The sequence below is a fragment of the Miniopterus schreibersii genome (genome assembly GCF_964146895.1).
Source record: "Miniopterus schreibersii genome assembly, chromosome: 6".
Lineage (NCBI taxonomy): Eukaryota > Metazoa > Chordata > Mammalia > Chiroptera > Miniopteridae > Miniopterus > Miniopterus schreibersii.
In genome coordinates this window covers 90223354-90247244 of record NC_138107.1, presented here as the reverse complement: position 1 = coordinate 90247244, position 23891 = coordinate 90223354, and the positions used below count along the sequence as shown (strand labels likewise).

Sequence of the window (23891 nt, the reverse complement as noted above, 5' to 3'; positions counted from 1 at the left end):
ACCCTATTTTGCCCAACTGGTGTGGCTCACCTAGGACCCAGGAGGTCAGGGCTCAATTTCCCGGTCAGGGCACAGGCCCGGGTTGCGGGCTCGACCCCCAGCAGGGGGCGTGCAGGAGGCAGCTGATCAATGACTCTCATCACGGATGTTTCTCTCTTTCTTCCTCTCTCTGAAATCAATAAAAACATATTTTTAAATAAAAAAAAGAGAAATATTAACCTTATTTGACGGATAGAGAAACTAAAGCAGACAGAAGTGAAGTAACCTGAGCTCACATGACAAGGTGACAGAGCCAGTTTCGGGGACCCCAGAATCGGGCTCCAGAATCTACGTGCCTCCCCACTGTGTAAACACCCTGCTGACTTTTTCTCTGAACCGACCACAGGAGGTGACCGGTGGGACTGTTTGGAGGGGTGTCGTTTATAGCGACCTGCTAATAACTTCACTTATTCCACAGGCTCTGCCTGTCAGCCGACGAGACCGGTGGCCAAGTGCCGAGGGGAGCGCGGAGCAGTGACCTCGGGCGGCTGGACGTGGCGGGCTGCTGGGGGTTGGAGCCAGGAAGCCGCCTCCCTGCCCGTCGGGCCCTGCACCGTCCCGGGGCCGCGCTCACCCCTGACCCTCGCTGTCCTCCCTGTAAGGTGGAGAACAGCCGCCCGCCTTGCTGGCGTCAACGGAATATTGAACATTCAGTAGATGGTTGGCATTCTTTAAAAATCACTTGTACCCAACTAAGAGGCTCTTGCGGTTGCACTGGAGGGGGGTGGACATAAAAAACGGCACCGCAGGCCATCGGTGATGTGATGAGGTTGGAACTGAGCACTGGGGCCAGAGGGAGATGCCAGGGGTGGCGTGGGGGCGGGGCTGACCCACAGCCGGTGCCACCCGCGCTCCCGGGTGTTTGGCTTCAAGCAGTGAACCAACAGTTTGGGGGAGGGGACTCACCCTCTAACTGGGGCTAAAGGGCCAGTGCCAGGGGCCGGAAGGTGGCACGTGCCAGGAGGAGAGACAGCTGGGAAGGGTCAGGGCGGCAGGTGGGGAAGGAGATGCCCACGGGGGACCGAGAGCGGCCTGGGGGCAGGACTGGGCCCAGCGGGCCGCGCGGGGCGGGGCTGCAGGCGGCGTGAACGAAACACGCGTGGCCTGCGCGGCTGCTCCGGCTCCACCGGGTTCCAGGCCCCCCAGGCCCCCCGACGTCTTCACCGCGCCGGGGCGGCACCGCTCCCTGCAGCCCCCAAGGCCCCGGGCAGCTTCGGGCACGTCCCAGCCCTTCCTCGGGACCCCAGGCTGCAGAAGCTGCGCCCCAGGCCCGGCCCCCCAGCCCCCGGCCAGCGCCCCGTGGAGGGTTCCCGGACCCCGCGGGCAGGACACGGCCCCCCTCCGGAGTCCCCGTGGGGTTCGGCTCAATCCCGCCCGCGGGCGCGGTCGGCCTCGTGCCGGGGGACTTCTCGGGGCGACGCGCTCCACCCGGGGCGTCCTGAGGGCCTCCGGGGCCGGGCTGGGGCGACGCCTGGACGGGGACCCTGGGGCGGCGCGACCCCAGGACCGCGACCCCCGACGGGCGACCGGGGCCTGGCGGTGGAACCCGCACCCCGCGCGGAACGCGCCGCCCGCCGCTCCTGGGGGCGTGGCCGGGGCGTGGCCGGGGGCCGGGCAGGGCGGGGGCGTGGCCGGGGCGGGGCGGGGCGTGGCCGGGGCGGGGCGTGGCCGGGGCGGGGCGTGGCCGGGGCGGGGCGGCCGCATCGGCCAATCCCGAGCCCGGCGCCTCCCCCGCCCCCGGGGTCGCCCCCAACAGCCGCGGCCCCGCGGGGCGCCCCCAGACCGCGGCCGAGCGGGGGTCGCGTTCACGCCGCCGCCCGGACCGAGGCCCGAACCTGGACCCCGACGCCAACCAGGACCCTTTTCCGGACCCGGACCCGGACCCGGACCCTCACCCCGACCCCGACCCGGACCCGGAGCCGGACCCGGGCCCTCGCCCGGACCCTCGCCCGGACCCAGATCCCGACCCAGATCCCGACCCGGACCCGGACCCAGACCCAGACCCGTATCCGGATCCGTTCCCGGACCCAGACCCGGACCCAGACCCGGACCCAGACCCCGACCCCGACCCGGATCCGTTCCCGGACCCGTGAACCCGACCCGGACCCCAAGGAGGCCCCGCAGGTGAGCCGTCGGCTCCGCGCCCCGCCCGACGGGTCCCGAGCAGGGGGTCAGGGCCGCCCGGGGGTCGCGGTCGCGGGGTCCCGGCCGCCCTTCCGGGAGGAGCCCCCCTTCCCCGCCGCCCCGCTCCCAGCGCCCGAGGTTCCTGCGGCCCGGGGTGCGGGTGCGGGTGCGGGTGCGGGCGCTGCCGCCTCCGGGGGCCCCCCACCCTGGCCCAGGTGCGGACCGGGGGGACCGGGCCTGGGGGGGCCCCGGGAGCGCCCGCGGTGGTTGCGCGGCCCCGAGCGCGGCGGGGAAACCGACGGGGCGGCAGTTCCCGGGGGCACCGGGGCCGGTTGCGCATCGGGGCGGTCGGGGTGAGGGCTGTTTGTGGGGGACGCTGACAGGCGACGGCATGACACCCGGGCGTTTAATCAGGAAGCCAGGGTGTTCCCTCCGCCCGTGAGGCTGCGCAGGGAGCCGGGAGCGTCCCTGGGGTGCAGGGGTGCTGTTTGCTGTCGGTGGGGTGTCCGCGTGTCTCCACCTCCGTGGGCTTCTCAAGGGGACTGTGGGCGGGAGCTGGGCCTTTTTCTGCGCTGCCCTGGGCGGCCTTTCCAGCTGGGAGGCCAGGAAACAGCCGAGTGACCCCTTCTGTAGAATCTCAGCGGGAAGGGTGACAGGAGCCGGGGGAGCTGGTCCCCCACCCGGCCACCAGCTGGCGAGGGAGGAGCCCAGCGGCCAGCCTTCTGGGAGAGGCAGCCCCGGAGCTCGGCCCAGCGCCTGGCTCCTTCCCCAGGCGGCAGGCGGTGCCCCCAGCTCCCCCTTTGACAAGCAGGCTCCCTGCCCCCTTCCCTGCTGTCTATGGTTGTGCCCCGTTCATCCCTCCTGGACTCTACGGGGATCTTCTGGTGGCTAGGATCGTGGGGACACGGGAGGCCCCAGCCGCCCGCAGAACTGGGTTTGGTTAAGCCAAGCGCAGGCCTCTCGGGCCTCAGGTGGGCATTTTTGCAGGACATGGGCTGGGAGGCTGGCGGGCAGGTGTGAGGTCCAGGGTCTGGGACTCGGGCCCTGCAGGCGGCGCCCTGGGTGGGGAGGCGCTGTGTCCGGGCTCACAGCACCTGTGCCGCGCCAGGGCGAAGAGGCGCTTTTCAGAGAGGGCACCCACTCTGCTCCTGCAGTGACTGGGAGATGTGAACTTGGACCCAGGAGATCCAAGGCAGGGCTGGGCGGTCCTCCTGCCGGGGCAGGGCAGGGCCCGCTCACCGGTCACCCCCCCAACACTGTAGCGCTGACTCCGGTGCGGCCTCCTCTGACAGGGCCCTGGAGAGGGTCCGCCTTTCACTTCTTCTGGAAACACAGCTTCTGCCCGAAACACCTGCTGCTCCTTCCGAGGTGCTGTGGTTGGCAGCCTGGGTAAGGAGTCGTGGGCTCCGGCCGCCGGGTGACCCCCGAGGATGAGGTCTGGGAAATGCCTGCAGCTTTCCAGCCCATTCTCATGCGAGTTCGTTTAATTCCCCACCCAGAGGTCAGCGAGGGGTCTCAGTGTTGTTTCCGGGCCTGTGGGTGGGGCCTGAGTGACTGGGCAGAAGCCCGGGAGGGGTGGGGTGGGGGTAACAAGGCAGATTTTGTCTGACGTCGCACGAACGCGCTTTGTCGAAGGCGAGCAGAGCTGTTTCTTTATATCCACAAACCAGTGTCACGCTGGTGTTGACGTCTCAGGATTCTCAGAACGGGGGTTTCCACCCAGAACTGCTTCCTAAATGTTTGTTTCAAGTGTCATCCTTACGGCAGGACAGGGACTCTGTACTTGACAGGATTTCACATTCTGTTTGCAAGCAACTGGGATGGGAAGGGAGGTCTGCTCCCTCCAGGACCACAGGCCTGGGACAGCCACCAGAGCTCAGCTCTTCTCCCACCTGTTGAGCCTGTGACATGACCCTGGGCACCCAGTGGGGGTGGCGCATGAAGCACAGGTGGGACACACATCTGCCAGGGTCCCCTCCCTGCACCCCTCTGGGCTCCCTGCACCCCAGCTCCCGCAGCTCAGCCCCAACAAGGTCCCGCACCTGCCCGTGTTGGGGTGGGAAGCCGGGCAGCAGACTGGTGAGAGCTGGCCAGGCTGCGACGGGAGAGAGAGTGACCGTCACAATTATCCCCATGCTCGGGCCGGGCCCTGGAGCAAGCGCTCACAGGACCCGAGAGCAGCGGTGACCGGCTCTCACTGCCCTGCTGATGGCACCTCGCAGGCCCCTCCTCCAGGAGCCCTCAGAGGGACACTGGTGATGGTGACAACGGCCATGGCCCCTCATGGAACCCCGCTGAGGTCCCTGAACCCCAAACTGGCTGCACCCCCTTCCCGGGAGGCCAGGCCCCACCATCACGTCAGCCAGAAGCCCTCTCCCACTACCCATGTCCCTTCCCACGGTCCATCTGCTCCACCCTGGAGGTCCCGCCTGGTCACTAGGTAACCAGATAAACCAGGCCCCGGTAAGAGGTTCTCCACATGCCCCCCAGGCCCCACTGGCCCCTTGGGCTCCCTTCTCCCCGGCCCTCCTCAGGCCCAGGTTGATCCACGCTGCCCCCTGCCCCGGGGGAAGTGTCCCTTCATCCAGATGCACCTTCTGAGGACCTCGGCTTCCTGAGAGTTTGCTGTCCCCTCGCCCTGGGTTCTTCCAGAAAGAGGGTGCCGGACCTAAGGTGGGCTGGGGGGGGTGCATCACCAGGACACGTGCCGGATCCACACCTAGAAACAGGACCAGGCTGGTTTCATCAGATAAGTGGTCACCACCCGGCTGTCCCCACCCCCATGATCAGCTTTGCTGTCGCTTGAACTAGGGAAACGTCATGCATGGTGGTGGTAAGGGGTTAAATTTAACCTGATGCTGGTCTGAAGTTCATATATATTTTAAGTCGTTCTTGAGTCTTTGCCACTGACAACTGCATCAGTCATCTCTCTGAAGGTGCTGGGGAGGCAGGGCTCCCCCAGGGCTCTCTTCCCGGTTGGCAGAGGAGGACTGGGCCCAGAGCCGGTGACAGCTCCAGGGCTCCAGGCTGCTTTAGGGGGGGTTGGGGTGACAAGCCGGCGTCCGGGGCTTGCTGAGTATGGCTCCCACACACTTGGCAGAGGGCGACCAGGGGGTCCTGGTCTCAGAGCCGGGAGACCTACAGGGTGGTGGAGATGACTTGCTTTGCCTGAGCTCGAGGAGGTGGAAGTGGGTCCAGCCAGGGCCAGTCTGAGCCTGAGGCCAGCATGTCCCCCCTCCCGAGCTTTCCAAGTTGTGTGCTCCTGGCTTCTAGGACCCTGATTGGGTTTTTATTTCACTGACTTGGTGAGCAGTTCACGGTGGCTTTCCAGCTGTCGGCAAAGGGTCTGCTGGGCAAGAGGTGCTGCTGCCCCCATGGGAGGCGTCCCGGGCAGGGAGGGGACTGTCCCGTGCCCGGGGCTCTGCTGGATGTCAACACTTGGCGTGGTGGCTGACGTGCCACATGCTTTTGGCTGCTCTGACCCAGTGCCCCTTTCCGTATAGTTTTACTCCTGGTTTGTAAATTCATAATGTCACACCCAGAAAAGCCAGCCTCCGCCCCCTTCCACTGGACGGGTCGGCTGGGTCTCTGTGGAACTGCAGGGGCAGACGGCCTTGCAGGGAAGCCCCTGCCCCTGGGTGCCTCATGGAGGGCTGCGCCTGGGAGTGTCTGGTCTGGAGCCGGGGAGGCCCCCTGAGAGCCTGGGACCTGGAGAAGTTAACTAACTTGCCCAGGGTCACCTGCTTGTGAGTAGCCGGTGGGGACACAGGTCGCCTGTGGAACACAGACATCTCTTAAGAGTGTCCCACACTGAACACCAAGCACTGAGCATCGCCATTTGAAGGCACAGCTCAACACCACACTACACAGCACAGAAAAACAAACAAAAACCCGCTTTCATTTCACCCCAGGCAGAAGGAGTTCAGCCCCCAGAGCCCACCTGCACCAGGACCCGCTTTCTACACGAGGAGGCAGAGTCTGGGTCCCAGTGAAGAGAGGCTCTCGGGGGGCTGCTCCGAGAGCCCCTGTGGGGGTCTAGGTTACCTCTGTTCCGCTCTGGACAGCGCACCGCTAACAGTCTTGGAGAGTTCCAGAGACGTCTGCGGCCTTTCAGTCCTGTGGTTTTCCTGCTGCAGATCTCTGAGAACCTCACTCGAGTCTTTATAAAAAATTGAGTTTCTCCCTGTTTACATTTCTCGGCAGGATCGCAGACACCAGCACAGCTGCGGCTCCCCCCGGGGCCTGCAGGACTTGACTCAGGACAGGCAGGTAGGGGCTTCTCAAGGACCCAGGTTCCAACAAACGGAAGTGAAATTGGTAGAAAAGTGTTGGGTGAAAGCCTGATGACCCGGGTTCCAGGGCCAGCTCCGAGCCTCAGTTTGTAAACCTGTAAAATGGACATAACAGCCCACCTACATGGGTGGCTGAGAATCACACTGGCCAATATTCTGGGCATGTGATGGGTGTTTTTGACTCAGCGCACATTTGCTGAGCACATACCACGGGCCAGACCTGCTGTGGGTGGTGAAGAGGCAGCTGGGGTTAGACTTCACGGAGCTTCCTTCCAGGGGGCAGACAGACAGTAAACAAGCGAACACGTCAAGTTATCCTCGGTGTGTCGAGGACCATGAGGCCTGGGGTTAGGGTGGGCTGACTTCTGGAAACAGGAAGGGGACAAGCCAGGCAGACGTGCCGGGAGGAGCTTCCATGCAGAGCAGCACATGCAAAGGTCCAGGGGCAGGGAGGCGGGAGGCCAGAGAGCCACAGGGTCCAGCGTGTCAGGGGCTCGCAGCCCGAGGCAGTTTTCAGGACTGCGTGTGGCCTCTCCTCTAGGGCAGGTGGAAGCCACTGCAGACTGGGAGGAGGGAGTGGACCTGCCCCCCATTTAGCAAAACTGGGGGGCTAAGGGACTGGGGGTAGAAGAGGAGTCTTTGGGAGCCCACTGCAAGGGTCCAGGCTGGACGTGAGGGGGGTGTGGCCCAGAGGGCGGAGGAGGGAACATGGGCAGATACCTCTGGCGTGTTTTGAAGGTAAAACCATCAGGATCTGCCACCGTCTGGACTTGGCAGGAGAGGAAAAAACGAGGGGCCTCACAAGGTTCGTGCCCTGAGCAGAGGGCAGGATGGACCGTCCCTGCTGAGGGGCTGGTTTTGTTTCCCAGTGACCAGAACAGCACTGGCAGCCCATCGCTGGGGCTCAGAAATGTCTCCCGAATGAGGGAAGGGGTGGGCCTGCCGAGCCCCGGCTGACCTGGGGAGGCCCACTGGCCAGCCCTGCCCTCCCTGCTGCCACCGGTGCCCAGGCCCTCTCAGGTCCTCACACTCACGCAGCGGCAGAGCCTCTGCCAAACAGAACCTGAGCGCACTTTCTTCTGACACAGCCCTGCTGTGGCCACAGCTGCGGCAGAGTCTCCCCTCCCTGCAGGGAGCCCTCAAGGGCCTCTGGGGGGCCCAGGGTGGGTGGGGTCCACCCAGGTGCAGCTGCGAGGGTGCCCTGTGTACAGAGGATTTAATAGCAACAATAAAATCCACCAAAAGCCAGTCCGCTTTGTCCTGCCACCATAGTGACTATAAACCCTGGTGATGCTAAAACACCCCTGCCCGGAGTGGGGTGGGGGCGCTCCCCCTCCCTTCTCCTCCCTCCTCAGCTTCACGCGGGAGGAGCCACACTGTCCCCAGGCCCAGAGACCCAGGCTCAGCCTCATCCTGAGGCTGGTCCCCGGACAGGAGGCACCAACAGCTCCCCCGTGGCAGGCGTGGCCGTGACACACACTGTCACCCACGAGGGGGGCAGCCACATGACCTCTCTCACAGCCCCAGGGGCCCCTCCCAGGGCACCCAACTGCAGGGTGGCGACTGGGTTTGAACCCACAGCCCAGCGCAGCCTCACAGACAGGATGGGCCCCCAGCACGTGGCCCCAGCCCACGGCCCCCACACCTGGGCCAGCCTTTTGCTAAAACCCATTTTACTTTCTAAAGTGTGTCTGTGTTCCCAGCGGTGGGTCCCTGCGCGTCAGAGAGGTGGGTCCCGGGAGGGGTTTGGGGTCAGTGGGCACTGAGGAGAGAGACAGGTCCCACGTACCTGTGTCGATGGCACACACGTGTCAGTATTACGCTTCTTACTAAACGGAGCTGAAGGCAGGCAGGTGGCCTGTAGCTGAGGTGCGGGAGGGGAGGGGAGGGAGCTCGGAGGCCCGTCTGTCTGTCTAGAATTCTGTCCGTTGACATAGCAGCCTGTTTACAGCTAACTGCTTCCTTCTGGGCCGGGACCTTTAAATCCTAAATTAACGGTGGCCGCGAGGTCAGTGTTTGCGCAGGCGGCTGTCAGTCACAGAGGCCGGAGAGAATTCCAAGAATCTGCTCTCCAGCTGGGCTGAGAGGGAGGGGCGCCCGGAGCAGGGGAGGCCGGGCGCCCCCCCACCCGCACCGCACCCCCACCCGCTGTAATTAACTGTTTCTCCCACTCCCCCTCTGGGAGCTCCTGGAAGGACTGACCTGGAGTGACCCAGGGTCCTCCGCTGTCCCAGCTGCCGGAGCTGGGACTGTGACCGGGCGGTGGCTCAGCAGCGGCACCCGTGTCCCCAGCGCACCCGGCCTCGCCCCGCTGTGAGCAGCTGCGCTCAGGCAGGGCCCAGCCCCGCAGCCTCGGCACCGTCTGCCGGCCGTTGGAGGAGAGGGGCTGTCCCAGGACGGGGACGTCTTCCTGGGGCCCCGCGGCAGGGGAGCCCCGCTGTCCTGGGGGCAGTTTCGAGCACACACCAATCTCCGTCCACCGCTGACACCTCTGTGTTCTGGCCCACGCGGCCCCCAGTCCTGGGTTCCCCAAGTCTGGGGTCCACATGTCCCCCCTCTGTGAGGGACGAGGCAGGCACCGGGGGCGGAAGCCGAGGCCCGGGCGGGGGGTGGGCATGTGCCTCACCTCCACCCCCGCAGGGCCCGGCCTCAGGGTGGGGCTCCGGGTGGTGGGAGCGGGGTGCCCTCTGCCCCCTCCACCCGCACGGTGCTCCGTGTCTCCCGTGCCACTAACTCAGCTGCTCGGCCTCGGAACTCAGAGGCGTTATTCCCGAAACGGGTCACTGTGACCCTAAGAGCCAGCTCCCCAAAGGGCCAGCGAGGCCAGTGAAAGGGTCAGTGCGGCAGGAGAGGACGCCGGGCAGACACGGGCTGCTCTCGCTGTCACCGAGGCTGCGTCCCCCGCACGCGCACACGCAGGCACACACACACGCAGGCACACACACTCACATACATGCACACAGCACACACGCGTGCTCCTACGCACCTGCTGGGAAGAGCCCCCATTCTGGCAAATGCTGGCATCTCATGCCATCCACTGAATGACTGTCTGAGATTTTCTGCTATTTACCGCTTGTCACGTGTGTTAACGGCTTTCCTGAGGTCTGAGCTACGTGCTGTAGGAACATTCGTCCTAAGTCAACAACTGAACGCATTTTAGTAAATTCCCGAGTTGTGCAGCGGGCACCCTCCGCCTGGGGAACGTCCCCGCGGCCCCGACACGGGCCCGGCGCCTGCCGTGGGCGGTCGCCTCCAGCGGGCAGCCGCAGGCCGACACCCCGTCTCTGGGTGTCGCCTTTCAGAATGGCTCATGGTTCCTAGAAATGGGTGCGTCGGGCGGCTTCTCCCTGGGGCGCGATGGTCCCGCCCGCGCACGAGCCGCACTTTGCTCCCTTTTATTGCTGAGCCGTTTTCCTGCGTTATCTGGACTCGTGGACCGTGTGTCAGAAGCAGTTTCTAGACGTTCTCAGCAGGCCTGTCTCGCGGTCGAGGCCCCATTCTCCAGGACAAGGAGAAGGCAGGGAAGGAACCTTGGCCGTGGCGTGAGGCGGGGGGCCGGGGCGGGCTGAGGGACCCGCAGCCACAGGCCTGCAGCCAGGCAGGCGCGAGCAGGCCGGTTCAGGAGGCGGTAAGTGCCTGGAAGTGGCCTTTGCCGGGGGCCTGGCCGCGCTTCTCCGTTTTCCCAGAGGAGGGAAGCTCTTGTCTCCTTGATAAACCAGGAGACGGCGGGAAGGGGCGCCGGGCAGAGGTGGCCCTGGTGACCTGGGGCCTCTGCAGCCTCTGCCGGAAGCGACCTCACTCCCCTGACCCACAGTGGCCACTTCAGGGCCCTGGGACTTAGCCGGGTTGTGGAGCCGCGAGACCGCGGTGAGGACGGGCCTTACGAGGCTCCGTCGCCCTCAGTGATGACAGGACGGGGCCCCTCCTCTTTCTTTCTCACTGGGGGTGTCTGGAGCTCGTTAGCCACTGTCACCTAAAACACAACCAGCACACACACAAGGGGGGACACGGTCACCCCCACCGGTCAGAGAACACTGAGGCCAGTGGCTTTGGGTCGTTACCTGCCCAAGGAGGCCAACATCTGTTCCTGGCTCCTGGTCCTTGGGGACCCGTCCACGTCTGTGCCCCTGTCCTACCCCAGGGCCCTCAGCTGTGCTCCCCGGTCCCGAGTGTGTCTTGGCGTGGGTGGCAGGGGCACCTGCTCCCTCACCTCCTGCCACGTGCTGACACCTGAGGAAGGAGTGGTCACTGTCACCCCTTAGGACGGGAGTCCTGCTGACCTTCAGTCAGTGGGTCCTGGGCGGCCGAGCAGCGATTTGAGCACCAGGAACGCGTGAGCTGGGATGTCCCGAGCGCCGGTGTCTGTCCGCCCGGCTGCTTAGCCTTTGCCAGGTCGTTACGTTGCAGCTGAAAGGACACGCACACGACCAAAAAGGAATCGCTTCGCATTCGTCCTGGGGGGAGAGGACAGGGTGCGGCCTCAGGTCCGACGTCTGCAGGGCGCCGGGGGGAACCCCAAGGCCGAGTGGAGCGGGGTGGGGGGCGATGGGGCCGACAGAGCGGGGAGAGGCTCCCACAGGGCCAGGCCTCGGGGTGGCAGCAGGGGGAGGGGTGTCCCCGTCAGGCTTGCACCTGCGGCCGGGTTCTCACCACGGGCAGGTGGGAAGTGACCTGACCCGGGGCCATAACGGAGTGGTCATCAGTTTCTGCCACTGAAGGGATCTGCAGGCCTTCGGGGGGACCTGTGTTTGGGGCGGGTGTGGCCACCGCTTTCGGTCATTTTGCTCAGGGACCCTGTGCAGGGGGCTGAGAGGGGGTGTGGGGCTCTGCCCCTCCCCCAGCTTCCCTGGGGACCTCAGCAGCGTCCCTGGTCCCAGCGTCAGCATCCTGGGCTCCCCCGTGGCCAGGGAGGAGTCGCTGAGCTGCAGGCGGGAGGCGGGTCCAGCCAACGCTGTTTGTTTGCATTCCGATCGCCCTGCACACCTCCCGGCCTTTACAGCCCGGACCTTGTCCTGGCCCCTGGCCCACGCGGGCTGGAACCTGGCCCCGCTGCTCCTCCAGCCTTCCCAGCCAGGGGCTCCCCACGGTGTCTGTCTTTGGGGAGTCTGTAGCTGGGTGAGTTTGGGGTGTCGTGTGCCCCAGCTGGAGCCAGACGGGGAGGGCCTGACACGGGGTGACGCACGTGGCACCTGTCCCCCTGGGTGGCACGATGAACGTGGCTGCTCAGCCCCTGACCGTTGTCTCCTGCAGGAGGCCATGGGGGCCCCGTTCTGAGAAGAGCCCGGGGACGGGGACGGGGAGATGACCGTGGAGAGCAGGGACGTGCTGGTGCTGCTGCCCACAGGGGAACGGCTGCGGCTGGCCGTGGGGGTGAGTGCTGCGGGCGGCCGGGCGGCCGTGAGGGGGGCGCCAGGGGCTGGGGGGGCAGGAGGGCAGCAGGGGCCGTGGGGGTGAGTGCTGCGGGCGGCCGGGCGGCCGTGAGGGGGGCGCCAGGGGCTGGGGGGGCAGGAGGGCAGCAGGGGCCGTGGGGGTGAGTGCTGCGGGCGGCCGGGCGGCCGTGAGGGGGGCGCCAGGGGCTGGGGGGGCAGGAGGGCAGCAGGGGCCGTGGGGGTGAGTGCTGCGGGCGGCCAGGCGGCCGTGAGGGGGGCGCCAGGGACTGGGGGGGCAGGAGGGCAGCAGGGGCCGTGGGGTGAGTGCTGTGGGGGGCCGGGCGGCCGTGAGGGGGGCGCCAGGGGGTGAGGGGGGGCAGGAGGGCAGCAGGGGCCGTGGGGGTGAGTGCTGCGGGGGGCCGGGCGGCCGTGAGGGGGGCGCCAGGGGCTGGGGGGGCAGGAGGGCAGCAGGGGCCGTGGGGGAGCGCGGGGACACTGGGGCCACGTGGGGCCAAGTGCTCCCTGCCCGTCCCTCTCTGACAGGGTCGTGTCGCTTTTTGTTGCTACTCCTCCCCCCGGATAATTTTTCCATCGATTTTTAGAGACAGTGGGAGGGAGGGAAGGAGGGAGGGAGGAGGGGGAGAGAAACTTGGATGTGAGGGAGACGCGTCGGTTGGCTGCCTCCCGCACACGCCCCGACCTGGGCCGGGCGTGGAGCCTGCAGCCCAGGTACGTGCCCTTGACCAGGAATCGCACCCAGCCCCAGCCCCGCTCTCGGGTGTTGGGTTCGGATGAGAAAGCCCGGGGGGGGCCCTGGGAGGCACCGCGCCTGCTGCGCCCTGGGGGTCGGCCCGGGCACGGAAGGAGCGGGCTCCGTCCTGAGGTCCGGTCCTCTTTCCCTCTCAGTTTTTCACTGGCTGCCCTGCCGGGTGGGGGGACATCTGGTCCTCAGCGTGGGCGGTCACCAGGGCGCTGACCCCGGGGGGCAACCTGAGCCAGGCCCCTGCCTGCCCGCCCCGGCTCTGAGGACCCACCTCCCTCCACTGCGCCCATGGGGACCACGTTGGGGTGCTGCCCCTGGAGCCGCCTCCCCCTTGGCAGGTGCAGGCCACCGGGCGGGAGCTGTTCCAGCAGGTGTGTGACAAGGCCAGCCTCAGAGAAACCTACTTCTTCGGCCTCAGCGTGGTCAGAAGTAAGTTAGTTCTGCCCTCGGACCCTGCCCTTGGTCCCACCCAAGGGATCCACCCAGGGGCGCTGGCCTCTTCTGGGGTTGAGTCTGAAGGCTCCCTGCTCCCCTGGCCCCTGGGAGCCACGTCTGCTCCAAACCCCGTCCCCCTGAATCCTGGCTGGTTTACACCCACTGGTGGGAACCCGGAGGTCACCTGTCCTTGTGCCTGCAGGAGGCCCGGAACCCCACGTACACATGTGTCACCCACCCACCCCACCGGACGCTGAGCGGCCCACCTCCCCCAGGGTCAGTGCTGAGCCAAGCGTCCCGCACAGAACACACCTTCCTCCCTCGGAGGTTCTGGCTGCGGGTTACAGTTTCAGGCGGGCTCACAGGGTCCAGCACAGACACGGTTCACATTGTCAGAGCGGCCACCGTGCCCGGCCACGTCGCGTGGGAGCGCCTGTCGGTGCTGGATCTCACTGGCTGTTAAATCTGACCAGAACTGCGTCACACACTTTCGTTGACACTTTTTAAAACGTTAGTGTCAGTGTGTTGAGAATCCTGAGCCGGACCAGGTCTCAGAGGCTGTGGGGGATCGAGGTCACCTCCCAGGGGGCCAGGGCCCAGGGTGGCCCCTCCAGCCTTCAGCCCTTCTTCCTCTCAGTGTCCACTCCTGTTTCTCCTTCCCCGGCTCCTCCCGGGCCATGGGAATCACCCTTCACTCAACGTGGACACTGCACGTAATTTTTTCTAATCGACTAGTTAAAACCGCGGGAACCGTAGGACACAGGGTGGCCCAGAGTCCACGTGGTGGGAAAGCGGGTCTTCAAAGAGACACACTCTCCCTCCTCCCGGGACAGTGACAGGGAGGCTCTCTCGGCCGTCTGTTCCTCTTAGGAAAACTCTTCCACTTTGCCAGCTGATAAAGAAAACTCAGGGTCGCAACATCCCCAAACACAGAAGCACGTAGTTTAGAAAGGCGGGTCCGTGAGGGCCTTCCCGGTGGGGCGAACACCACACGCTTGCCGACTCGAAGTGGTGAACTTGGTTCCAGATTTGTAGGCATTTTTTAATTTTTGGAGGACATTCCACAGCCCGGGGGGCCCAGGAGAGGGTGAGACCTCGTGGACAAGTTTTGCTGAAGGGCTTCCCTGGACGCTGTGACCAGTAGCAGGTGTTGGTCTCAGTGTCTGTCTTTCTCGACTTTGGAAGCCACCTGGTGAGGCCAGCGGCCGACCCCCAACATCAGGGCGCCAGCCCACGGAGCCACAGCCGCCGTGGTCGGACTGTGCCAGCCTCGCGCACGTGTGCCAGACGGGAGCCGGAACGGTGGGTGGCTCTGAGCAGCCCCTGCTTCTCTTTCTAGACAATGAATATATGTTCATGGACTTGGAGCAGAAGCTCAGCAAATACTTCTTGAAGGACTGGCGCAGAAACCTGCAGAAGGTACGTGCCAGGCGGGAGGGCACGGTGGAGGCGCCCCAGGGCCGGGGGTCAGGGGGCAGTGCTCTGGGCTCTGCGCAGAGGGGCCGCCCTGTGACAGAGCTGCGGCAGGTGGCACCTGCGGCCCCCGGTGTCCCGGTGCTGTCTCAAGGGAAGCCAGCCCCGTGGGCCTTGGCACTGCTCTCGGGCGCCAGAGACAACACTGCGCTCGGTTTCTCCTTTTCAAGCAGTCAGCTAGGTCCGTGAGCGTCCCTCTGCCAAGGCCTGAGCTGAGGGTGAGGCTGGGCGTGACCCTGTCCCGCTGTCACCGTCTGCATGGCCCTTCCTCTCTCTCACCCCCACAGGGCAGGAGATCCAAGGCCCCCTTCGTGACCTTCCTCCAGGTACAGTTCTACGTGGAAGACGGACGGCTGATAAGGTACCTGCTGGCGTAGGGACTGTCCCCGGAGCCGGGGGCCCAGCAAGGGGACAGAAGCCGTGGTTGTGTGGAAGGCTCTGGAGAGTGAGGGTGGGAGGTTGTGGGGGAGGCTCTGGGGGAGGCAGGAGTGGGCAGTGGAAGGGGTGGGCCCGTGGTGTAGCCTCCCCTGCTGTGGCGCCAGCCGTGGTCCACAGTGTGGAAGACCTTGCTCTTCTCAGAGCCCAGTTTCCCACCCCCTTAGGTTCAGGACCCATCCTTGGGAATTCGCATCTGTAACTGGGTCAGCGGGTCCAGGGCCCCTCCACGGGGCTGTGGGGTTGGTGGTGGGTCCCTGACCGGGGAAGGAGCCTGGCCTGGCGCGAGCAGAGCTGAGGCTCCGGCTTCCCAGGGGCAGTGACCAGCGGCGAGGTCACGTGTGGCACTCCCAGAAAGTGGCCTGTGGTTGGGAAGAAAAGGTCGTGAGTAGCTGGTGGGCAGGGAGGGCCTGGGGCTCCGGGGCCCCGTCCCAGACGGCGGGAGCCGCCCCTTACCAGGCCGCCTGCTACCTCCCAGCAACAGGACCGCCAGGCACCTGTACTATTGCCACCTGAGGGAGCGGGTGCTGAGGTCCCAGTGTGCCTACCGCGAGGAGGCCTACTTCCTGCTGGCTGCCTACGGGCTGCAGGCCGACCTGGGCAACCACCGGGACCGCGCCCATGTGGGGCGCTACTTCGAGCCGCAGGCCTACTTCCCGCAGTGGGTAAGGCTGCGGGGTAGGGCGGGGCTGGGGTGGAAGCCGGGGAGGGGGCAGCTGGAGGGCCTGACACACCTGTGCCAACCTCAGATCATTGCCAAGAGGGGCAGCGCCTACCTCCTCAGACACGCACCCGCTGTGCACCGCGAGCAGAGGGGCCTGAGCCCCAGGGAGGCCGAGCTGCGCTTCATCAGGGAGGCCTGCCAGCTGGAGGACGTGCCCGTCCACTTCTTCCGGCTCTACAAGGTCACGCCTGGCAGCCACGGGGGAGAGGGGAGCCCAGGCCACCGTGGAGCCGCCCGGGGAGGGCCCCAGATGCGTGGCCAGGACACTGACCCCGTGCCCTGTGCAGGTGGCCATCACAGGAGTGCTGTGGCCCCAGTGGGCACAGTCACCCGCAGGGAGTGCCCTGGAACCTGCCCAAGAGGCTCTCCCACGATGAGACCACCCCACCTAACCTGGGACAAAGGGACTGTGACCAGGGGTGTCTGCTGTCTTCCTGCCCGTGTCCAGGGCAGCTCTGCATTTGTTCTGGGGGAGGTTAGATGAGTCCTGTCAGTGGGGAGTAGAAGTCAGAGAAAGTGGGAACCCTGCTCGTCCCTGGGGAACCCACCCACCCACCCGGGCACAGGGCTCTGACCTCTGACATGGGGGTCCTTCTAGGATAAGAAGGCAGACAGACCTACCATCGTCCTGGGACTGACCCTGAAAGGGATGCACATCTATGAGGTGAGGGGCGGAGGAGCGGCCAAGCCCCATCCCGGAAGGGCTGGCACGCCTGCCCCCAGGCTGACCCTGGTGCCCCCATTCTGCTCTTTACAGGACGTGAACCACACTCCACGGCTGCTCTACGACTTCCCCTGGCCCCACATCGGGAAGCTGGCGTTCCTGGTGCGTGTCTGACGGGGTCGAGGCGGGTGGGGGTCCCAACGCCCGGGAGGCCAGGAGAGCCCGGCAGCAGCTGTCCTTCGGGGCGTTTGCTGGGCGCTCCGTCCTTCAGCAGACCCTCCGCCTCGGGTGCTCGGGCCTGGCCTCTGCAGTGGGGCGTGGAGGTGGCCCTGCCCCGGGACATGCTGTCCTGCGGGCAACCGACGGCCCTCGGGCTCCCCTGTGGGCAAAACAGAGAGAAATGAGAGGGAAGGCAGAGGCACAGCAGGGCCACCCGCTTCCAGATGCCCTGTCCCTGTAGTTCTCGGGGGGCCAGGCCTGGCACTCTGGGGGTAGGGCAGGGACCGTGGAGGCTGCTGGGCACAGGCTGGCCGTCGGCCCTTCCTCTGGATGGTGATACTGAGGCCTGGGGTTCACCCGGGAACCGTGCAAACCCACCCACAGCACAGGGGCAGTGTCTGGACTCCTCGTAACCGAGTGGGGCGCGCCCTGCTCGACTGTGCCCCTAAACCCACCCGCACGCGGAATTGGAATCGCCAGCAGCAGCAGTGGCCACTGCCCAGGGTGCGGTCCAGCCGACGGTCTAAAGGGCTCCGTATCGTCCGGGGTCCCGTAAAATCCCATCTTCGCTTTCTCCAGGGGAAGAGGTTCGAGATCCGGCCGGCGGGGCCGCCCTCGGCCCGGAAGCTGGTCTACTACACGGGCTGTGCCTCCCGCTCCCGCCACCTGCTGCGCCTGCTCAGCGCCAGCCACCAGCTGCGCCTGAGGCTGCAGCCCCTCCTGGGGCAGCTGGAGCGGCTGGAGGAGGCGCAAGGTGGGCCCCGCCCCAGGCCTGGGCACGCGTCGCCTTCCCGCCTACCCCGGGCGCGGCCTCCTGGCACCCCGTCCCCTCGGGCGGCCTGATTAAAGGGCATGGTGGTGACCCACCCTTCCAGCTCCCCGGGAGCCCAGTTCTAAAGGTGGGGCCCGTGGGGCCGGTGGGTTCTGGGGGAGAATTCTCCAGGTGCCCAGGAGGGCCAAGGGGGTGCGTGTGAGCGTGTGTGTGTCCCTGTGCATGTGCACATGCCTGTTTGTATGTGTGGTTGCTTCGTGGTCCCTGACATTGAGAATGATGTGAGCACCCAAGGGTGTTATCACAAGGGCCTGCGTGGGTTTACTGGCTATCACCATGGACAGGCAGAGCCCTCACCTCTGGGAATACTTTCCCCCACACGCTGCATCTCCCGGGGCCTGGAAGCCAGCTCAGGACCCCAGGGCCACCCCTGGCCACTCATGGCTCCAGGAACGTGGTGGAACCTCTGTGTCCAGCGTGCTTACGTTGGCCGTCCCTCCCGTCTCTCCCTGTGCAGAAAAGAAGTGCCACCGGGAGACTTACATTAGCGACTCACTGGACCAGAACCCAGTGGGCAGTGGCCGGCACCCCCCCCGCCGCCTCTCACTCCTCTCGGCCAACAGCCACGGCAGCTCCCGCCTGTCAGGCTTGGAGCCCGGGGAGATGTCCGTGGATGAGCCCTTCGGGGCCAAGGCCCTCCACGGGGACATGGTGTCCTGCAGCTCCAGCCCCAGCCACAGCAGCGGAGACACAGCGGGTGGCAGTAGAGGCCAGCCCGAGGGGGGCATCCAGGACCTCGGGGACGGTGAGTGTGCGAGCACCAGCCCCCGGCTCAGTCAGCGCTGTGGGCGCCAAGGTAGGGGTATCACCCCCGAGAGGGGCAGGGGGCCATGGTTCCTGATTCCTGACGAGGCTCAGAGGCAGGATGGCGTCCCCGCTGGGGGGGGGGTGGAGGTGACCTCCATGCGGCTGACCACAGGAGGCCCTGGACCTACAGGAAGCCCCGCCGGCCCACGTCCCTCCTGCAGGACTGGCCACCAGAAGCGTTTCAGCCAGATTTCTCGTTACACTTGTACTGACTTCAGTAAAAGTCCCCCAACAAGTGGGGGCGGCCGCAGTCGGCCACAGACACAGTTGGCCATGGCCCAGGCAGGAACCGTCGGACCAACAGCTTAGCGTGTGCTCCCTGCGCTCAGGGACACTTCCACAGTTGGCCTGGGGCGTGGGGCCCTGAAGTGGCCTCCTAGTCACCCCTGTTCTCTGACTGTGTGCACCCAAGGTGGGGGGAGGCTGGGACCCTGCCTGGTTTCCTGCAGATGGACAGCTGGGTGGCCCAGGTCCCCAGGCAGCCTAAGAAGGGGGACATTGGGATGGGTCCTGTTTCCAAGGGCAGGACCCATCCCAATGCCTGAGTGAAGAACCCGTCTTGCCCAAAGCATGCCCCATGGAAATCCCAGCTCAAAGGGACTCAGACACCTCAGGGGCCCACGTGATCCTGTCTATGACTGCAGGTGACCTTGAGCCCACTACCGCCCTGCGAGTGGTAGGCCAAGGTCACTGCCAAGGTCACAGCCCACAATTCTGCAGCCCCGGGAGGCTCCAGCCCCATCTCAGGGTCCCCAGGGGAGAAGTCACAACACAGGGTGGGCAGCCGTCCTCAGGGTGCTGAAGTCCCCCCGCCCATGCCCCCTCCCTTCCTTGCAGCCTCTCACCCCCGGGAGCCCTTGGCGGTGGTACAGGTCACACTGGTGAAGATGAGGGGCTGGAGCGCCGAGGCCCTGCACCAGGTACGTCCCTGCTGGGGCCCAGCTCCAGCACCAGTTCTCCCAGCCCCCCTCATTGGGGCCCACCATCTGCCTCAGACCACAGGAGGGTCCCTGGGCAGAGACCCCCGGACCTGGAGCCGGGCAGTGGGGGGAGGGACAAGGCAGGTCGGGGGCTGGTTCTCCTTGGCCCCAGTGCCTAAGTGAGCACCCGGCTTGCAGCGTGGGGTCCTGCCTGCTGTGTGCTCACAGTGTGGCCGTGTCTGCCTCCCCCACCCAGGGTCCTGGGCTGTGAGTCCTGATGGATGCAGGGTTGGGGGTAGGAGGAGAGGGGCCAAAGCCTGGGGTTCTGGATACCGAGGCAGAGGAGAGGTGGGCGGGGGGCTCCAGGCCTGGCTGGGAGCTGACCTGGGAGTGAGGCCCCTGGAAGAAGGGAAGGACTGAGCTAGACGTAGAGGGAGAGAGAAGCCTGCCAGAGCCCTGGGCGGGGTCAGCCCCATGTGGCCCAGGGTCTCATGGTCAGACACCGCATACTGGGTGGGTGGCCCCCTCTGTGGTGGTCCCCCAATCAGGGCTCCATGGCTGAGAATAATTCAGTTGGGGGGCACTCAGCAGGACCCCAACCTGAATGGGACCATGGCCAGCTTAGAGCCAGGCCCTAGACACAGTTCCTCACACGTGAAGGGGGGGCCGTTCTTGACTCCCAAGATTCTTCCAGATCTTACTCCTAAAATCGATCAAATGTCTCTAGTGACAATGTAGGTCCAATGAGCTCTAAAGAAAAAAACAGCCAGGGCCCCAGTCCCCTCCAAACAGGCAGTGGGCTCTGTCCTTGGGGAGGGGTGTCGGGTTCCCCATGGGACACCAGCTCCCTCCTGAGTGAGAACTCCGTCCCCTGTGGGTCCTTCCCCGACAGGACAGGAATGGGAGGGGCCCATGAGGAGGCCGGTCACTCACCTGCTGCCCTGGGCCTGTGCCCTGCACGTCAGGAGCTTGCCTGGCCTGGCCTGGCAAGGATGGGACAGCCCGGGTAGAGGGTCCACTCAACAGTGTCCCCGAGGGAATATTCCCAGCAGGACACAGTGGGGAGCCTGGAGGTCAGGGGGGCGGTGGGGTGGCCGCGTGAGCATGGGACAGCAACCCAAGGGAGCCGAGCCCGGGGCGCAGGGGCCTGCCAAGAGGTCAGCATTAGGCGTGGTGGGGACAGATTTGGAGGGGTCGGCCTTGGACCACCTGGCGGAGCTCTGTGACCAAAGCTGCAAGCTGGAGAGGAAGCGACTGCAGGACACACCTCTGGTCTCTCCCCACAGATCCCCGGGGCGACCTCCCTGCACGCAGACCAGCACAGCCGCAGCCTGGACGACAGGCGTCCGCGCCCCGCCCCGCGCTCTGCCCGGCGCCCTGTGCCCGCACCGCGCAGTTGCCCCCTCCGTGGAAGCAGGTCCACGAACTGCCTCACTCTGGAGAACCCGCTCGCGCAGGAGTTCGTGGTGTAAGCCCCCAAGGCGTGGCTCGGTCCACACTGCAGGCTCCGCCCGCTCTGCACGACCCCATCCACGGGGGGCTCCATCTACACTGACAGGCCCGGGCACGTCACGAGGCTCTGTCCACGCAGGGCTCGGTCTACACTGCACGCTTCTGCCCAGGAGGGGCTCAGGCCAAGGTGCAGCGTCTGCTCACAGTGGACGGCTCCGCCCACAACGGGCTCCACCCGTGACAGTCATGCTCACGCAGCACAGCTCAGTCCACGAGTCCACTCGGTGTGGCTCTGCCATGTCCTGCCAGCCTCCTGGGTCCGGAGAGTCTCCGACCCTGTTGTGCTGGAGGCGCAGCCTTAGCCTGGTGCCTGGTTGACCGAGGCCTCAGGCACTGTCCCCTCAACCGGGGGCACTTTGCGTCTTCACCTGTCAGAGGTGTGAAACCAACCCTGCGGTCAGTGCTGGAGGAGAGGAGCAGGCCCCGCTTGCGGGAACCAGGCAGGCCGGAGCTCCTCCATTTGGGCATCCAGTCTGAGGCCAGTGGGGAGCTGGGCTTCAAACAGAGGAGAGACCCTGAGGTTCCCTCTGCCACCAATCTGCATGGAGGGTCAACAGCACACTGGCCTTCTGGGAGTCCTTGAGCTCCAGGTCATCGTCAAAGCTTCCCGAGACCACTCTCTGCAGTTCCTGTCGCTCAGAGCCTCAGGCCCAGGGATGGAAGCCCCTCTGTGAGGGGTGGGGGTGGCGCCGGGAGGTTCACGTGCAAGGGCGGGCCCCTCGGTCCCTTCTGTGAAAGGACACTGTGAGTACATACCAGGCCTGTGTAATAAAGACCTGAACACACAGCTGTGTGCACCCGGCCAGCCTGCGCTGGGGGGCGGGGGCTGGGCGGCAGGGCCACACCGATACAAACGCATCCACTTAGGCTTCACCCTGTGAACCACCGCTGTGTCCAAGTGCTGCATGGACAGAGGACACGGAGGGAAGACCAGCCCGTGCCCCATGGAGCTCAAAGTTATCTAGTTTACAACAAGAAACCAAATTTGCCCTGGCCGGTGTGGCTCAGTTGGTTGAGTCGTCCTATGCACCAGGGGGCGCCAGTTCGATTCCAGGGCAGGGCACAGGCCTGGGTTGTGGGCTCGGTCCCCAGTAGGGGGCGTGCAGGAGGCAGCCCATCGATGTTTGTCTGTCTCCCTCTGCCTTCCTCTCTCTAAAATCAATAAAAACATGTTGGAAAGAAAGGAAGCAGCCACCTTTACCTGTGTTCTGGGCGGACAGGCGGCACTGCGTGGGGACGGGCCCAGCAGAGGGCCAGGGCTCAAGGTGGACTTGGCCCAGTCTTTCCCTCATTACACAGATGCCACTGAGGCAGGTCAGGTGCCAGCTCTGGGTAGGCAGGTCCTAGACAGCACGGCGCGGGTGAGGGCCAGGGTCAGCATGTGGCGTGGGCCTGCTGGGCTGCCGGGCAGGGCCTGGTGCAGGAGGTGTCCATGTGCCCAGTGGGGCTGCCCAGGCCCGGGCCACCGAAAGCATCAGGCCTGCAGCCACAGGGCAACAGGGTGAGGGAGCTCGGCAGCCGGGTCGGGGCCCTGAAGGATGCTATGGGGGCGTCCACAGCTGCGTGGGCCTGAGCCCTGCTTTCCGGTGACTTTTCAGTCACATAAGACCCGTCCCCATAGTAAGACACAAGGCTCTGATCTGAGGCCTGTGACTTGCCTTTTCCTTTAAAGATAATTTTGGGCACAAGAGCCCAGCACGCCGGGGGCTTTGCCGGGGCAGAAAGGAGCCGCTGTTGCCAGGACCTGCACACGCCCGTGTGCACATGCACACACGCGGCTTGGGGAGTCTCACGGAACCACACCCACGCCCACGCTGTCCCGGCTGCTGAGCTTTCCCCCCACCGCGCCTGTCCCTTGCTGCCAGAAGAGGGCGCTGGCCGCACGGGGCTGGGCCTGGTGCCTGCACTGCCAGCAGGGCCTGGGCATGCGGGCAGGCGGGGCTGGCCCTGTAAGGGCAGGGCCCTGGCTGCTCAGGTTTCTGACCCGCCTTTCTCGGTGCAGGTCGGAGCCTCACATGTGGGCTGCGCTCTCCCCGGTCATTCCTAATCCAACCACCCCTCGCTGTGGCCAGCGCCAAGGACAGCCGGAGGCTGTGGCCAGCGCCCTGTGTCCTCAGCAGATGTGAGGAGCAGGGACCACTGGCTGACCCCGAGAAACCACTGCTGGGGTCCTATTTCTGTCCTTCCCCTGGGCCTGTGGACGGACGTGGGGAATTAGGCCAAGTGTCCGTTAACCACCCGGTAATCTCTGGTTGTCAGGCCGGGTGGGAAGACAATCAGAGGCAAGAGGGGCCTTGGCCATGGTCCCTAACCCCCTCCCACGCGCCTCCCTGACGTCCCAACCCACCCGGAGGAGGGGCCAGTCACCCCGCAGAGGGCGGAGGCTCCTGGGAACCTCAGGAAGAGCTGCTCTTCCTTTGTGTGAATTAGGACCAAAGGTCTTGTAGACAAAACAGGCATTTCCCAGGAAACTGGGTCTGAGCCGGCAGGGAACCGGTGGTGTGTGAGGGCAGGGCAGGGCTGCTCCCTGCACTCCGAGGGGGGTGGCCGCTGGGAGATGGGGCCATGCCCCAGGCTGGGGTGCACAGGGCAAAGCCCACCCATCTCCCTCACATGTGTCAGTGTGGCTGAAGGAAGGCCACCCGGGTCCCTCTGGATTCCAAGAAGCGGGCTCAGGAAAGTGTGGGCCGAAATGACCACCAGCCGCCTAGCCTGGCTGGCCAGGTTTGGACAGAGGTCAGAGGTCAACCTAGTGGTTCTAAATTCAGGGACCCCCCCCCCCAGGGCAAGTTTAGCACCTATTCCTGGGCCAACCATGGGCTCTCTGAGGCCTGGGGACCTGTCCTCGAAGACCTGCTGCGGCTGCTCCCTGCTGGGATGCGGGACTCAACAAGGCGGCCCAGTGGCAGTTCTATTTGGTGCAAGCTGCCAGGGCAACCCGGTGTGGGGGTGGGGGTGCCCCCAGGACACTCCCTGTGTCCCAGTCACGGGCCCTGGGGTCCAGAGCGCACCTTGGACAAGTCACCTCGTTCTGTGAACTCGCCTTCCCACGCCCTGTGGGCTGTGTCACCAGCCTAACCACCCTTGTGAGAGACTCGGGACGGCTTTCTCCAGCAGAGCCGGCCACCCTACCAGCTGCGCGCCTTGAGAGTGGCTGATGGAGACAGTTCTCACCCAGAAACCCGGGCGCAGGCCACTCCCCAGCCCAGTAGCCAGGGTGTCCCCGCGGTGGCCTGGGGACTCTGAGGAGACAGCTCCTCATCCCACCGACGGGAGCAGGGTG

At 65.5% G+C, this 23891-nt stretch overlaps 1 protein-coding gene across 3 annotated transcripts; it reads left to right on the top strand.

Moving 5' to 3' along the window:
- Positions 1-1778: 1778 nt before the first annotated feature.
- On the top strand, positions 1779-21784 carry FRMD1 (FERM domain containing 1). 3 transcript variants are annotated; one of them, XM_081139740.1, is made up of 13 exons: positions 1779-2163; positions 11706-11825; positions 12926-13016; positions 14362-14441; positions 14783-14856; positions 15409-15595; positions 15680-15835; positions 16253-16318; positions 16412-16480; positions 17117-17291; positions 17827-18114; positions 19014-19096; positions 20383-21784. In XM_081139740.1, the coding sequence occupies exons 2-13, from the start codon at positions 11757-11759 to the stop codon at positions 20566-20568; spliced, it is 1524 nt and encodes a 507-aa protein (XP_080995866.1). In that variant the 5' UTR covers positions 1779-2163; positions 11706-11756; the 3' UTR covers positions 20569-21784. The 3 variants fall into 3 exon arrangements, with proteins under 3 accessions (XP_080995866.1, XP_080995867.1, XP_080995868.1); XM_081139741.1 differs by having other exon boundaries at positions 1779-2209; XM_081139742.1 differs by lacking the exon at positions 1779-2163 and adding an exon at positions 11477-11570.
- The last annotated feature ends 2107 nt before the right edge of the window (positions 21785-23891 follow it).

Excerpts from the sequence above, each read along its gene's own strand:
- FRMD1 (XM_081139740.1), top strand. The coding sequence starts at position 11,757 with ATGACCGTGGAGAGCAGGGACGTGCTGGTGCTGCTGCCCACAGGGGAA. Across the intron at positions 14,442-14,782 it reads GGCGCAGAAACCTGCAGAAG|GGCAGGAGATCCAAGGCCCC; the intron begins GTACGTGCCAGG and ends TCACCCCCACAG. Across the intron at positions 17,292-17,826 it reads GCGGCTGGAGGAGGCGCAAG|AAAAGAAGTGCCACCGGGAG; the intron begins GTGGGCCCCGCC and ends CTCCCTGTGCAG.